The sequence below is a fragment of the Neopelma chrysocephalum genome, unplaced genomic scaffold, assembly GCF_003984885.1.
Source record: "Neopelma chrysocephalum unplaced genomic scaffold, ASM398488v2 Primary Assembly neopelma1_42b, whole genome shotgun sequence".
NCBI classification, from domain to species: Eukaryota; Metazoa; Chordata; class Aves; order Passeriformes; family Pipridae; genus Neopelma; species Neopelma chrysocephalum.
Window position 1 is genome coordinate 4804014 of NW_020897701.1, and position 15145 is coordinate 4819158.

General features: G+C 55.0%; 1 protein-coding gene across 2 annotated transcripts; it reads left to right on the forward strand.

The window, feature by feature from the left end:
• Positions 1-632: 632 nt before the first annotated feature.
• PITX2 (paired like homeodomain 2) lies at positions 633-14849 on the forward strand. Of its 2 annotated transcripts, XM_027677029.1 has the most exons (5): positions 633-714; positions 3021-3076; positions 10502-10771; positions 11515-11720; positions 13548-14849. In XM_027677029.1, exons 2-5 carry the CDS (start codon positions 3031-3033, stop codon positions 14109-14111), a joined length of 1086 nt encoding a protein of 361 aa, XP_027532830.1. In that variant the 5' UTR covers positions 633-714; positions 3021-3030; the 3' UTR covers positions 14112-14849. The 2 variants fall into 2 exon arrangements, with proteins under 2 accessions (XP_027532830.1, XP_027532831.1); XM_027677030.1 differs by lacking the exon at positions 10502-10771.
• Positions 14850-15145: the final 296 nt, after the last annotated feature.

A 15145-nucleotide genomic window follows, 5' to 3' on the forward strand; every position in this document is an offset into this window, starting at 1 on the left:
ATACAGGGCGAGTAACAGAGAGGCGCGGCAGGATTTCGGCTACCCCAGCACTGCGCTACCGATACGGGCACGAACAAGAACACTCCGAATTTAAAAAAAAAAAAAAAAAAAAGAAAAAAAAAGGAGTAAGGAAAAAAAATTGGAAAAAAAAAATAGTGGGTTAAAAAAGGAAAGCGAGACCTCTCCCAATAGGTTGGCGATCCCTCTTCACACCTGGTGCAAGGACAGCCGCCGGCCCGGCCCGGGAAACTTCGGCCACAGTTACTTGTGTCCCCCCTCCCCAGCCGGGCGGAGCGGGGCGCGCCCTACGCGGGCGCGGAGAGGCCACGGCCGTCCTCGCTCACCTCGGTTTTCCTCTGGCTACCTATCCCGGCGCCGCGCTGCCGCCGCCGACTTTTGTCCTCCGTCCTGCCCCCTGTCCCCTCGGCGGCCGGGGGCTGCCACCGCCGCCGCTGAGCCCGTGCCCGCGGAGAGCCGCGGAGCCGCCCGGCCCGGCCCTACAGCGGCGGGGAGCGCTCGGCGGAGTCTGCGTGACGTCAGGGCCCGGGGAGGCGGGCGGGGCGGGGCGGGGGCGCGGGAGGGCCGGGGAAGGAGGGAGCCAGCGGCGGCTCCGCGGCCCCGCAGCCAGCGCAGGAGCCCGGCGCGGCCCCGCCGCCCCCTCCAGCACAGGCACCAGCAGCGAGAGCAACGGGGCGGACAGCGCGATCGGCCCCGGTGAGTGCGGGAGGCGCGGGAGGTGCGGGAGGTGTCGGCGGGACGGGAGCGGGGCTGCGGACCCCGTCGGTCCTTGTTCTGCGCACCCCGGGACGGGCAGCGGGGTCGTGGGCCGGCTGGACGGGGTCCCGTGGACATGAGTCTCTGATGTCCTTCCGAACGGCTGCGGCCCGTCCCGCGGGGCTGTCAGCGAGGGGAACAAGCGCTGCCCCCGCGTCGCTTGTCCGCAGTGCCGGTCCCCGCCTCCCTCGGCGGGGCGGGCGCCGGGGAAGCGGCCGCGGAGGCAGCCCCTTCCCGCCGCGGAGCCGCGCACCCAGGCGGGAGGCGGCAGCGGCGCCGGCCCGCGCTCGGGCCTCCCAAAAGCGATGCGGACGGGTCTGTCGCGCCGGCTGCAGGGTCTGTGGCCGGGACCCCACATCACTCCCCGCGGGAGGACGACGGGACACGGCTGCCCTGCGGGCACCGGGAAAGGATAGGCCCCGCACGGAATCCCCTTTCGTTTGAAAGCCAGCGACTGCGGGCCTCTGCTGAAAAGCCTCCCGCCAAAATCACGGACCACAGTATTTCGGGCGGTGCTGAGATCCTTACCAGGCGACTGTCGTTATTTCTGGGGGGTTGTGAATTTTTTTTTCTCCCGAAAGAATAGCGATAGATACCAATAAGGGTAAAAATAATAATGCAGTTTGACAGTGCTTTCCCGTCCGCTCCCTGCAGTTGCTCCGAGCAGGTTGTTGCTGAGCGGGCCCGGCCATGGAGAAAGGGAAGGTCGCACAGCTGGTGTGTTTTCTGGGGCTGTGGGTGAGCAGAGGTGCAGAGGTATTTAATTCTGAGTGCTCAGAGAAATGGAAATGGGAAAGCAAGCGGAGTTACTTTCGTTTGAGTCGCTGGGCTGGAGACAATAGGGGGAAACGCTTCTCGCTCCCCTTGGCCCCGTACTGCAATGTGCCTTGCAACAAAAATTAAAAGAGGATACGGAAAAGAAAAAAGGAATGAGAAATACGGGCAGCTGAGAGCAATGAAGGAATAATAATTCGTCCGGGAAAGGCACTTTTCTCGGAGGAGACCGGCATTTGAGTAGAGAGGAAAAACTTCCCTCGGTGGCAGTGCGCGTGTGTTGGGGGAGCCGTGTGTCTCCGCTCGTGAGATATATCAGTCATAGAGGCAGGCCGCGGGGGAGGGCAGCTGAATTTGTCACGAAGGACTGATCTTGACAGAGACCTATGCCGAAATAAGGACCATCGGCAAAGACTTAAGGTTCCCTCAATTGCCTTCTCGATTAATTTAGGCACTGCTCGTATGCTAGGCCCGGCTGCTGGAGGGAGTTCCTCTCTGGCGTCCTTCAGCTTGGAATATAAACCGCCATGTCACGACATGACCCTGAGGAGTCCCGATAACAGCACCTTTCCATTTCCCCCTCTTTTTCCTTTTTCTTTTTTTTTTTTTTTCCCCTTTTTTCCCCCCTGCCTTTCCTTCCCTTTTTCCACGACCTTATCCTGCCTGCCCGGCAGAGAGTGGCGGGGTCGGGGCCGCGGGGCCCTGCACGGCGAGTGCTGCGGCTGGCACTGCTCATCCCAAACGTGCCTCGGCTCCAGGCTACCGCATTTCTAAGCACCAGCTAATAATACGCCCGGTCCAGACATTAAAAAAGAAGCGATGAAGAAGAAAAAAGATTACTGAAATGATGGTGACATGCAAATTTCCCCCGAAATTATCATAAGTAAACATTTGAAGCCTGGACTAATAAAATCCCATCTGTGTTACTTCATATCGAGTTAGTAGAGAGCTGTGATAATGAATTTTGTAATATCTCACGAACAGACATCTCAATCAGGCACTAATCCTGTGTTTTACTGCCCGACCTCTCAGACGGGGAGGTGGCAGTGGCGGCCGGGGAGCGCGGAGGCGCAGCCTCTGCCGCGCCACTTCCGCCGTGGTGGGGTAGCGGCTGCTGGTACCCGCTGCCCTACAGCTCCCCTGCGACCGGGGCCGGGGTGTCCCGCGCACGGCCACCGGGTCAGGGGACTCTCCTCCTCGTCCCGAAGTAACGAGGGATAGAGGGAGGCCGAGCGGTCCAACGGGCTGGGAAACCGCCACTGGTGTTTGCGCCTGTCCCGTGGTGTAACTCAGGTGGGACCCGAGGCTGAGGCAGGGAGAGGGGACCCTGAGCGTATCGCTGGAGAAAAGTGCGGGTTCCAGCCCCCATCGTTGCGACGTACTCCTGAGGCGGCGGCGTTTCGGGTTTTTTGCATGTACTTTTCAATCCCAAAATAATCGTTTTAAAACTCCGGTGCCTTCATCTTTTTCAGATATCGGGTAATGGAGTCCAACTGCCGCAAACTTGTCTCCGCCTGTGTTCAGTTAGGTAAGAGTCACTATCGCCCGTCGGGCCGGAGGCACAGCGGCCCCGCTGCCGTGCGGAGCGGTGCGCGGGTGTGGAGCCAGGCGGAGCCGCCCCCAGGGAAGCGTCGGGCGCTGACCACCCACATACCTCTGCCCTGTCCCCCCCTCCCCGTGCCCCTGTGCCCAGGGGTGCAGCCCGCCGCCGTCGAGTGTCTTTTTCCCAAGGAGGTGGACATCAGCAAGAGGGACGGAGGTGCCGGAGGGCCGCAAGGAGCCCGCCGGCAGCGCGGTCTCCGGGCGGCCGGCCTCCGGCACCGGCGGTGCGCGGCGGTCCCTCCGCGCCGCTCCGCGGGGCGCGCTGCGGGGCGTTGGGGGCAGCCCCGCTCCGGGACCGCCTGCGCGGCGCCAGCGCGCCCTCTGCTGCCCGCCGGGCGCCGCTTGCGCCTGGAGCTGCGCGCCCGCGGGACAGGGAAGAAGGGGAAGGGGAAAGGGAAAGGGGGTGCGCGCACCCCCGCGGCCGCAGCCGCGCACCAGCCCCCGCCGCCAAGCGCCTCCCCCCAAAAAAGTATCGCTGTCAGCGCGCCGTTCAGACACCCGCAGCGTCGCTCTTGTATTTATATTTATTTTCTATTTTTTGACACCACCCACCCCGTCGCCCGTAAACAAGCCGTCAGTCCTCTCCTGCCCTCAGAGGTAGGCACCCCCACAGCGCCCCGTCTACAGGCAGAGCGAGTTCCTGCCTGCTCTTCCCCTGCCCGCTTCAGGGGGTCTGATAGGCGAGCCCGAGGGGTGGTAAAGAAAAACAGCAATGCAAACATATTACAAAGAAGAAAACAAGCGCTCTGTATTTCGAGAGACTGTTTAATCCAAGATAAACGTAATTTTGTTTAAATAAAATACATTAACCTGAATTAATAATACAGGAAACTAGAGTGAATTAATAATGCACGTATTCCTGGCCCCGTGGTTAAACACTTCCTTGTAAGAATACTGTATTAACCCTGTTTGGCCAAACAGCTCGCTATTTCTCAAATAACATCCAGTGATTTCAGGAGAGGCCACGTCCCTTTCCCGAGTCCACCGTCCCCAGGAGACTTTAAACAGGATTTGCTAGCTGGACATCAAAACCCCTAGAAGAAGAAATGCTTAGTCTAAAGGAAGGTTAGCGAACAAAATCTGGGGTAAATCCAAACGAGAAGGTATTACGAGCCAATAATTTTTAATCCCGGAAACATACACGATATTCAATTGTGCACAAATATGCTTTACCAGGGAATGACACTTTTCCCCTCGGCCAGTAATAAGTGTTAAATAATGTGGAAAGGAAGGGTGACATTGCTTTATATATGGTTTGCAAATAAGAAAGGCCTTTTTACCCTCCCCTGCCTTTTCCTCCCGATGAACAGGTGGTGTTAATCAAAGCCCTTAGCACGATCTAATGGGAAAGTGGGGACCTTTCTGATATAATAAATTTATGAGCCCTTCCAAGTCAGCTTTATTCGACTAAGTATTTATAAAAGTAATATCCACATATGCTCCCTGACACGGTAACTTTTACTTCCTCTGCCGAGAAACAAATGGTTATTTTCTTAAACATCAATTATGAACCTGGATTATTGTAGTACACGCAAAATTTCCTGCCTCGTTACCGTACCAGACGGTCTGTTTTTGACTCGCCGGGCTGCAGGGGAAATTGCTATCTAAACACCTTTAATGCCGTTAATTAAAATATACGTCCGAGTCCAAGAAGCAACGCGGAGTTGCCTGATCATTAAACCATTCCCTTTTACGGGGAAGGGAAACGCGACGACCACGGATACAGATATATCCTTGCAGATATGGAAATATATCGCTGCAGACGTGGTGATAATCCTTACGTGCAGCCCCAGACCTTGCCTCTGTGCAACGAAAAATGGCAAGTCCCGAGGCGCCCAGGGCTGCTCGTGAGACTTGCTGTAAAGAGTAGAAATCATGGGTGGTTTCTTGTGATACTGGAGGGTTTTGTTGAGTCTTGGCTTTGATTTGCTTAAAACGGCGCGGTGCTCGTTTTATCTTACCTGGCCGTCAGTATGCCATGCTTTATGGGATTGACTTCGCAAAATGTCTAATCTTTGGGGATAGCTGGGTGGGAGGTGGGGAAGGGAGTAGGGGAGATTGGGGACACCCACACACACCCCGTCACAGTTCAGCTCTTGAAATTACGAGGGCAGTCAGGTAATTTCGTGAGTTAGGCACCGTCGGTGGCCACGAGGAGAATAATCGCTAATTAGAACCACTGGCCATAATAGCAAAACATACGACTGTTTGGTCAAATCGATGTTTCTGCGAAAGGAGGAAACGAAATTCAGTAGGAAACCCTCCAAAACGACACTGGCATGCCCGGTTCCCCTGGGGAATGGGGCGCGGGGAGGGAGGGTTATTCCAGAAAAAACGAGTCCGTGGCCACGCCGGGGAAAGGAAAATGGGAAAGTATGAAAATATTATCGCAGCCTTGAGTGTCAAACGCAGCCCGGCGGGTGTCAGGTTTCTCCAGAGAGACGGGAAAATTGCTGCTGCGTGACCAGTCCCACAAAATTAGGAAAACTTCAGCACATGCTTCGGCAGCCCCACAGCACACGTAAATGGTTGTTAGTGGGTTTGTTCGAATAATTTTTAGGCAAGGCGAAAGGATGCTTAAGATATTTGTGTGTACATGTATATATATATATAATCTATACGATTTGTTAGCTCTGTGGATTCTACCTAAGAATCCTTCCATCTAATCGATAATCTAGGTATTGCTGAAACAGCAGTCTCCAGCATAAAACGTTGAAATTACCTTCCGCCCTATATCGTCACTCAGCATCACAAATCGATTGTTTCAACTCTCTTCCTCAAAAAAAGAAAAAAAAATTGGTCTGAATCTTTTGTAACTGAACATTTCTTTTTCAAAAACAAAAACTTAAAACCTAATGCTGATTCAGCTTTCCGTCCAGGCCGGCTAAAGGCACGGCAGCGTGCAAAGCAAAGGTCCCCGGTGCCTTTTTTGAGTCTCGAGACGAGGTGGGCGCGCAGCCTCTGTCTCCGCGGGAGGGAGCCAGGGCGGGGGGGCCGAGGCGGAGCCGGAGCGGGGCGTCGCTGCCGCCTCTGGGCCGCCAGGCAGAGGCGAGCGTCACCCTCCTCCTCACATAGCGTGGCCAAATTTGTCCCCGGAATTGTGACCCGCGCCGTGGAGCAGGAATGTCCCCTGGCCAGGGCACAGGCACTCCACGGGTGCGCTGCCCCTGTGCGGCGCCGCGGAAGGTGAGCTCCCTGTCCCGCACCCCCCGCCAAGCGCAAATTAGAAGTTATTTATTGCGTTTCGGTTATAGAATTTTTTCTCTCCCTGGTTGTCGTCTGAGAATAATATATGCAGCAGTTGTTAGCCTCACTCCAGGGAAGACTAAATGTATAACGAAAGCTTATTCGTGAGTAGGAATATACTAACGGAACAATCTGATGTCTTCTTAATCCTATGTAAAAAGCTCTGTAGTCTTCCTAATATTGACTGAATGGGTAATTAATGGCTCTTCATCGAGGAGAATACCCGGTAATCCGAGATAGGCGAAAGACAACAAGCCAAAGGTAAAAGACAACAGGACTAGCTGGAGACTCTACATAAGAACCAATTTATCCATTTAGGGGAGTATTACGCCTAGAAACAAAGTTCTCGTGAGAAGATAAAGGAAAAGTGGGAAAATAAATACCCGCAGTAGGTCTGGCCACCCTGCGACACCCCCAGCCGAGCCTCTCAGCTCCCGGGGCCGGCACCGGGCATCCTGGATCGCCAGCTCTGCCCATGGCAGCGTGAGGTCAAAAAACACCTCGGGGGGGGGGAGGGAGGGAAGCCAGAAAAAAAGCCACCAAAAAAAAAAACCCCAACCAACAAACCAAACACAAAAAACCAACCAACCAAAAAAACCCATCACCCAAACCAAAAAACAACCCCCCCACCGTCAAACCCCCACGAAATTAAAAAGAAGGTGGAGTTGAGTGGGGAACAGCCCCGATTCTCCATTTTTAGCTGCGGGTGGATGCCCTCCAGCCCACGGGGGCGCGTCCCCGACGGACCCTGTAGCGCCACGCAAAAGGGAAAGGGAAGAATTCCCCCAATTGTTTGGAGTTTTTTCGGTGGTGGTAGCTACACGCAGCAGGCGCGGACAGTCGGTAGGCAGGTGAGACTGCTTTGCGGGCAGGACCCGAACCGGAGAGGTGATGGGAGTTTCTAGCAGAAAAAAAAGAATGAAGAAAAAAATTTTAAAACACTTGACATTTTAATTGAAACCTTTACCGCTAATATATTACCTGGTTGACTACAATTAGGTTGTTTTTCGGTTGGCTGACAGCTTTTAAAATATTATTTCACTTGGGAAATAAAAGCTTCATCTCAGATTATAGGTGGGTATTTTTGGATTTACGTGATTTATGGTCACCATGACAACTAATGCTGTGTGGTACCTCCCCTCCTGCCTGGGGTGGGGGAGTTTTAATCAAAGGCACGTTAGGAAATGCCGATAGCCTCTCTCTTTGGGCTGCCAGGGCCCGGGCCAGTGCTGTGCCCCGCTTTTAGGGGCGCGGGGACGGCAGGAGGATCTGTCCTGCCCGGGTCTAGGAGACGCGGGGCTGGTGCTAGGGAGGGTGTGGGAGGGTGGCGCAGTGGCCGGGCCCTGCTCCTACTCTCCCCGTTCCCTGGGGGAGCGCGCCAGGAACCGCCTGCTCACGCCAAATGTCCCAGGACAGAGAGGACTACCGCGGGCGGATACAGGGGCTGCGCCCTGCGAGGATATAAAGCGCGTAACAAGCACTCTGCGCCGAGCAGGCGAGAGGGACTTTTCGTTTCGAGCCGCGGCGGAAGAAGTCAGCATTGCCCCAAAATGACTAAAAATAAATCAATGCAAAAAAAGAAAAGTGGTGATGGGTATCATCTGCGACAGGGTTGCGTTGCCCCGTTTGGAAAAAAAAAAGATGGGAGGAGATACCACTGTATCCCTTCTCCCTCTGGCTCCCCCTCCCCAGGGCTTTGCAGACTTGTTGGAACCCCGATTTGGGGGCTGGAGAAGGGCAGCGCCTCCTCCCAAGTGCCCCCTGAAGCGAGGCCGAGGCCGTGGCAGCCCCCTGCCCGCGGTCTTGGCACAGCCCCGCCGTGGGCAAATGCTGGAGGGTGGGATTCTGGGTGCGGGACCACGGAGGCAGCGAGAGGTTAAGAAGAATCTGGGATATGATTGGTAAACAAAATGTGCAGAATGGAGCTGGATTCATATTGACTTAGTTATAGGTCATCTGCTGCCGGTGCAAAGGGAGGAAATATTTACTTTACACATATACTTTATGATCTTTGGGGAATTAGCGGAAATTCAATAAGAAAACGGCTAGAATCATTTTAAACCCCCTATTTAAAAGACTTAAGCAAATTAGAGTCTTATCAGATTAAAATCCACTACAAATGTAAGAGCATTGTCTCCATCGAAACGCTGTGGGGTCTGAGGAAAGAGATTCTTTGCCAAATCTCAGGGATAAAAACACGTCATTTAAACACCAGATAATGAGCAGAATGTAAATTAATTTAACCTTCTTTACTAACAGGCTGCGAAAGTAATATGTATAATTTAGCGATAACTAAGATTGCAATGGATGATACATACCTTGAACAAGAATCAGCGACTAAGGAAGACCCGTGCGGGGAGGCGGGGGTGGGGTGTGGCAAACGGGACGTAAACGGGACACTGAAGAGTTTGGGCGTTGGGATGTGGGTGTAAAGGGCTACATCAAAGGGAAGCTTTCTGTAACTTTTCGATACCAGTGACCGGCCAGATAAATTGAAGATAGAGACTCAAACCTGCATTTCCTGAGCCTGGGCTCCTTCGGGCTACAAAGCCTGCCACAGCCACGACTCCCCTGGGGCAGTGCCGGCTTTGCGGGCTAAGGCTCGGGGACAGACTCCTCTGCCCCTGGAGGAACTGGCCAGCACGGGAGGGCAACCTGCCACCACCTTAGACGCGCGTGAAATAGCCCCGCTCCTCCTTCCTCCTGCGAGACCTGGGTCTACAGCAGCCTCGCCCCTGCGCTGTGAAGCGATCCCGTAAGCGGGAACGGCGGGGCAGCACAGCCCGTCCTCTACTGCTGCTGCCCGGACGAGGGGTCAAATCCTGCCCCCAAGTCTCGGAGAGGGGTATGAGAAATTTGTGTGCCGGCGCCCGGCCCGGTGTGGGACTTGGCCAAACTCTGTGAACGGCTTGCGTGGGCGCGGATTCGGGGACTACTGCGGGGGCGCGGGACGGTCCCTGCGGATCCTGCCGAGAGGGAGGAATCATCCCGCGGATAACTACGCGGGTAAGTTGTAAAACCAGGGTGGAAAAGCCTCCTTGGGAGCTAGCTTTTGGGAGCCGGTTGCAGGGAAGGGGCGGGAAGGGTAAAGCCAAGAAGGGGATTTTCCCCCCGTGTTCTCCGTCTTCCGTGCAGAGGAAATGCAGAACGCCGGCGAGGGGAAGTTATTGTGGTTTGTGTTTAGTTGTCACTGTTACCAGCCCCAGATCCGCCGTCTAACCGGCCGCGTCCCCGTCCCGTTTATTTTCCACCTTCTCCATAAGAAGGGAATGGGGCTCGGGGCTTCCCCGCTTTCTTCTTCCTTGCTGCAGCGCCTCTGCCAGTGTCGAGCGCTCCACTCCTTACCCCCGCGGGTCCGCGAGTGCGGCGAGGTGCGGAACGGACGTGCACGGACCGCCCCGACGGGGTGCCCCGTGAGGAGCAGCCGGAGGCCGGGCTCTCCGGGTGCGGGTACCACCCGCGGGGCAAACAGGGCGGGGGTTTTGAGGTGGGGGGGTGGGTGTGCCCATCACCGGGAGAGCGCGGGAGGCGGTGCGGGGCGCGCAGGGCCGCGCGGGCGGGGCGGGGCGCGGGCGGGGCGGGGCGGGCGGTGGAGGGGCGGTGCGGGGGCGGTGCGGGGCGGGGTGGGTGACGTGCGGCACGGGGAAGGCCGCCGCAGGTTTAAGATGTCAGGCCAAGAGGGAAGCGGCTGAGCTGATGCGGTGCGGGGCCGGCCGCGGCGCGGGTCCATGCGCGGGCAGCGGAGAGGAGCGCCCTGCGGAGCGCTGCCGCGCCTCGCCGCCCCCGCCCCGCGGAGACCCGCGGCGGGCCGGGGGCTGCCGGCCGGGGAGCAGCCGTGTCGCCGTGACGGCTCTTACAGGAACGGACTCGCCCTCTCGCCTGTCGCCGCCGCCGCGGCCCTCCGGGCGGCGGGGGCTCCGAGGCTCGCCGTGCCGCCCGGGCGCTAGTCGAACGTCGCTCGCCCCGCCGCGACTCCCCGTCTGGCAACCCTGACCCCCCGCAGCCGCGGGGCTGCTCCGCGCCCGCGGAGGAGGCGCCTCGCGGACGCTCCTACACGTACCGACACCTACAGACACACGCATACCTTCTCCTATCGACCCCCCAGGCGCGCACGTAGACTTTGGCGTCCTTCTGCCGATGAACTGCATGAAGGACCCGTTAAACCTGGAGCGCCTGGGAGCCGGGAATAAGCTGTGCTCCTCCTCACCTTCCTCATCCTCATCCTCCTCCTCTTCATCATCTTGCCACCACCACCAGCCCGCGCTGGCCATGGCGACGGCGCTGGCGTCGGGGCAGGGGCGCTCCTCCCTGGAGTCCGCCAAGCACCGACTGGAGGTGCACACCATCTCCGACACCTCCAGCCCCGAGGCCGCAGGTAAGAGGGGGCGAGCGGCAGGGACCCCAGCCCGAAGGGCGCCTCGCCACCCTGTCCTGCTTCGACCTGGTCGGGCAAGCGGCCCCGGCAGCCCCGCGGACCGCGATGCGCCGTCGCCCCTCTGCCCGGGAGCGCCCCTCACCCCAGCCGAGATACGTTTCGTGGTTTTTCGCGTCCAGTATCTGTGTGCCGGCGTATAGGAGAGACAATGACATGTGTAAGGGTAGACGAATAGCATGTATACCGGTGGGAGAACCGTATGGATACAGGCTGGCAAATAATGTGGGAGTTGAAGGGCAAGTAATATGGATACAGATGGACAAAGGATATGGGTATATACGGACAAAGAATATTGTTATAGGCGGGCAAATAATACGAATACAGACAGGCGAATAATACGGGGGTAGATAGGCAAATAATAAGGATTACATGAATATAGATAGGAGAATAGTATGGATGCAGATAGGTGGAATGCTTGCATACGGAGAGGCGGCTCGTCCCGCTGTCCCGGCGGCGGCGATTCCACCGGGAGGAGCCGCTCGTGAGTGCCCGCGGGCGCGGAGGGGCCGCGGCGGCGGGAGGCCGGCGTTGGTTAATCATTACAGCGCCAAGTCGCGTTCAGGGCAGTCTGCGGGATACAGCAGCGCTGGGGACAAGCCCTTCCCCAGCCGCTGGCGAGGAGGCTGAGGAGCCCTCGTTTTTCGCCTTGTTTTTTTTTTTCTTTGTCCCCCCCCCCCTTACAGAGAAAGATAAGAGTCAACAGAGCAAGAATGAGGATGTGGGGCCCGAGGACCCCTCCAAAAAGAAGAGGCAGAGGCGGCAACGGACTCACTTCACCAGCCAGCAGTTGCAGGAGCTGGAGGCCACCTTCCAGCGGAATCGCTACCCGGACATGTCCACCCGGGAGGAGATCGCCGTTTGGACCAACCTCACGGAGGCCAGAGTTAGGGTAAGTCCCGACACGGCACCCCAGCTCGGAGCAGCGGGGGTCAGGGAGGCTGGGAAAAGGGAAGGAGGGCTGAAATGTTTGCAGCTGCTTTCGATTTTGGCTTGTATGTAGGCTTCTGAGCCTTTGCACAAAAGCAGGGCAGAGCAGGACATTTCTGTCTGAGCGAGACAGATTGGGATCCTTCTCTATGTCTCCGAAATATGGTTTGCTGCACGCTTCGCCTTCACCGTGCGATGCGTCCCGCTCCTTTTGATCGAAACGCTAATGAAAACATTAGCTAAGAAGGCAACTTGGAACAGGCTGCAACCTGAGCTCTCTCTAATGAGAAAAAGATGTAAAATATACAAGAGCTTTTGCTTCACTCCGAGGCACTCCCAAACGTGCCCTTCCTTGCATTTTCTATTTCTTTTGGTTTCACAATTCGACAAGCGTCTCTCTCCGCCCTTTCCCTCCCTCTGAGATTTATGGGACCATCGCGGCGCTGCAGAGATGTCGCGGCCGGATCCTGCTCGCCTGCAAACGCCGCGCTGGGGGAAAAAAAGAAAAACAACAAACCCCAACACGCGCATGCAAAAAGAAGCCTGTAAATGGGCCCGTTCAGATTTTAAAAAATCCCACATAAATCCTCTCCCTGAGGTCGATTGAGGAAAGCGAGGCAGTGAGAAGTGGGGTCGGCTCTCCGCCCCGGGCTGGCGGTGTTGGCGACGGGACAGCCCCGCGGCGGGAGAGGGACGCGGCCGGGGTCAGTGTCTGCACGGAGCGCTGTCGGTCGAAACGCGGCTTTTGCGGGACTTTTTGTTTCGGTCCCCGCGATGCCTCCAGACCGGGCCCGTCCCCGTGGTGTACGGCCAGTCCCCGCCCTGCTCGACCAGGGTGGGGGTTACCACAAACACCCCGGGGTCGAGGTGGTTTCAATACACACGGTAAGGCTGCTGCTGGCGGCTGCCCGACGGGTCAGACACTCAGATGTGGATTGGGAAAGGGGACATTTTCCCCATTGTCTGCGGGGAGGATCCCTTAGATCTCATTTAGCGCGTTGTTAAATGGCGGTTTTTTTTCTTTTTTCCTTTTTTTTTTTAATTCTTTTTTCTTTTCTCCCCCCCCCTTCTCCCCTCCCTCCCACCAAAGAGCAGTCGAACAAGTTTGTTTAGAAAGTAGTTTTCGGCACTGGTAGCTTTCACGCAGGAGGATCTTGTAGCTTTAGCAAACTGCAGCAAGGATTTATTAGTTGCTGGCTTCCCCCTCCTTCCCCGTACCACTGTCTTAAATATTACGCGGGTTTCCAGGAGCTTTGCCCTCGCTTTTGCACTTTTGTATTTCCCCTGGATGGCTTCAGGGCGGAAAAAGCCAAGGGAGAAGGGGGGGAAAAAACAAGAGAGAAATGAAGGGGTGAGGGGGGGGAGAGGGAAGAGAGAGAATAAGAAGGAAGCGTTGGCATCTGTGGCGCGAATTAGAGCATCACAAATTATGCGGGGGGCTACAGGGCGGGGGGGGGGGGGGGGGGGGGATGGAAGGGGGGGGGTGGATGAGGGTGAAATGACGCGACCACGAATCTACCTTGCTAAACCCGGGTGGCCCCGGGGGTGCTCGGCGGTTCCGGCAGCACATCGCTGCTCCAGCCCAGCGCGGGGCTCCACAGCGGAGAAAGCGAACCTATATATGGATGTGTGTATATGTATATACATATGTTCGTACACGTTTTTATATATATAACTTAGATACGAACATTCTCGGCTGTTGCCCCGAGAACCTGCAAAGGTGGTTATAGTGGTTCCTGACTAACTCGCCTCTCACATCTCCCTCCCTTCCTCTCCCCCGTTTCCAAAGGTTTGGTTCAAGAATCGCAGAGCCAAATGGAGAAAGAGAGAAAGGAACCAGCAAGCCGAGCTATGCAAAAACGGCTTTGGTCCACAGTTTAACGGCCTCATGCAGCCCTATGATGACATGTACCCTGGCTACTCGTACAACAACTGGGCGGCCAAGGGCCTGACCTCCGCTTCCCTCTCCACCAAAAGCTTTCCTTTCTTCAACTCCATGAATGTCAACCCTCTGTCTTCTCAGAGCATGTTCTCCCCTCCAAACTCCATCTCCTCCATGAGTATGTCTTCAAGCATGGTACCCTCTGCAGTCACCGGGGTCCCCGGCTCCAGCCTCAACAGCCTGAATAACTTGAACAACTTGAGCAATCCCTCCCTGAATTCTGCAGTGCCAACGCCAGCCTGTCCTTATGCTCCTCCAACGCCTCCATATGTTTATAGGGACACATGTAACTCGAGCTTGGCGAGTCTGAGACTTAAAGCCAAGCAGCACTCCAGTTTTGGCTATGCCAGTGTGCAGAACCCCGCTTCCAACCTGAGTGCTTGCCAGTACGCGGTGGACAGACCCGTGTGAAACATCCAAGTAGGAAACACTGCATGGGAATCCCTTCCCATTTCCCGCAGAGACTGAGAATTTCACTAGAAAGTAATGGGCACTAGAGAGAAAGAGAAAGGAAGAAAAATCAGACAGAGTCAGAGAGAGAGGAAGAGACAGAGAGAGAGAAAAAAAAGAGGAAACCACTGAAATAAGATAGTTCCTTTGTTTTCAAAGGACCTCCTACAGATTCTGAGATCTTTCTTTCACTAAGAGTATTTCAACAGTTACAAGGACATATATATATATATATGGACAAATGTTTGACTGGATATGATATGACATTTTAATGTTACTATAAGCTTGTTATTTTTTAAGTTTAGCATTGTTAACATAAAAATGACTGAAAGGATGTATATATATCGAAATGTCAAATTAATTTTATAAAAGCAGTTGTTAGTAATATCACAACAGTGTTTTTAAAAGGTTAGGCTTTAAAATAAAGCATGTTACACAGAAGCGATTAGGATTTTTTCGCTTGCAAGCAAGGGAATGTATATACTAAATGCGACACTGTATGTTTCTAACATATAATTATTAAAAAAATTGTGTGAATATCAGTTTTAGAATAGTACCTCTGGTGGATGCAATGATGTTTCTGATATTGCAATGTAAAACATGCCCTGTGTATAACATTTCGTACAATATTATTGTTTTACTTTTCAGCAAACATGAAAAAAATGTGTTTTATTTCATGGGAGTAAAATATACAGCATACACTTCTGTCTGGATTTTTTTATTTACTGAGCCAAGCTCTGCAACGGTAACTAGTCTGCAGTGATTGACTGATCATTGATACTGGATCTCCTTCTCTGGAAACTCGTGGCAGTACTTTTGCAATGTAAATAAATGCTGGCATATTTTTTTCCACTTTAAAAAAAATATCCCTCTTGCCAGCGTTGCATACTAGAGAAACTCGGGGCTTGGACCCTATGGATCCTTTTATTTCCTTGCGCAGCCCTGAGAAAGTGGATTATTTGACATCGTTGGCCTCGAGAATTACCAGCCACAAA

Coding starts and splice junctions, on each gene's coding strand:
- PITX2 (XM_027677029.1), top strand. CDS start 3,031: ATGGAGTCCAACTGCCGCAAACTTGTCTCCGCCTGTGTTCAGTTAG. Junction 3,077..10,501: donor CTCCGCCTGTGTTCAGTTAG/GTAAGAGTCACT, acceptor TCGACCCCCCAG/GCGCGCACGTAGACTTTGGC. Junction 11,721..13,547: donor TCACGGAGGCCAGAGTTAGG/GTAAGTCCCGAC, acceptor CCGTTTCCAAAG/GTTTGGTTCAAGAATCGCAG.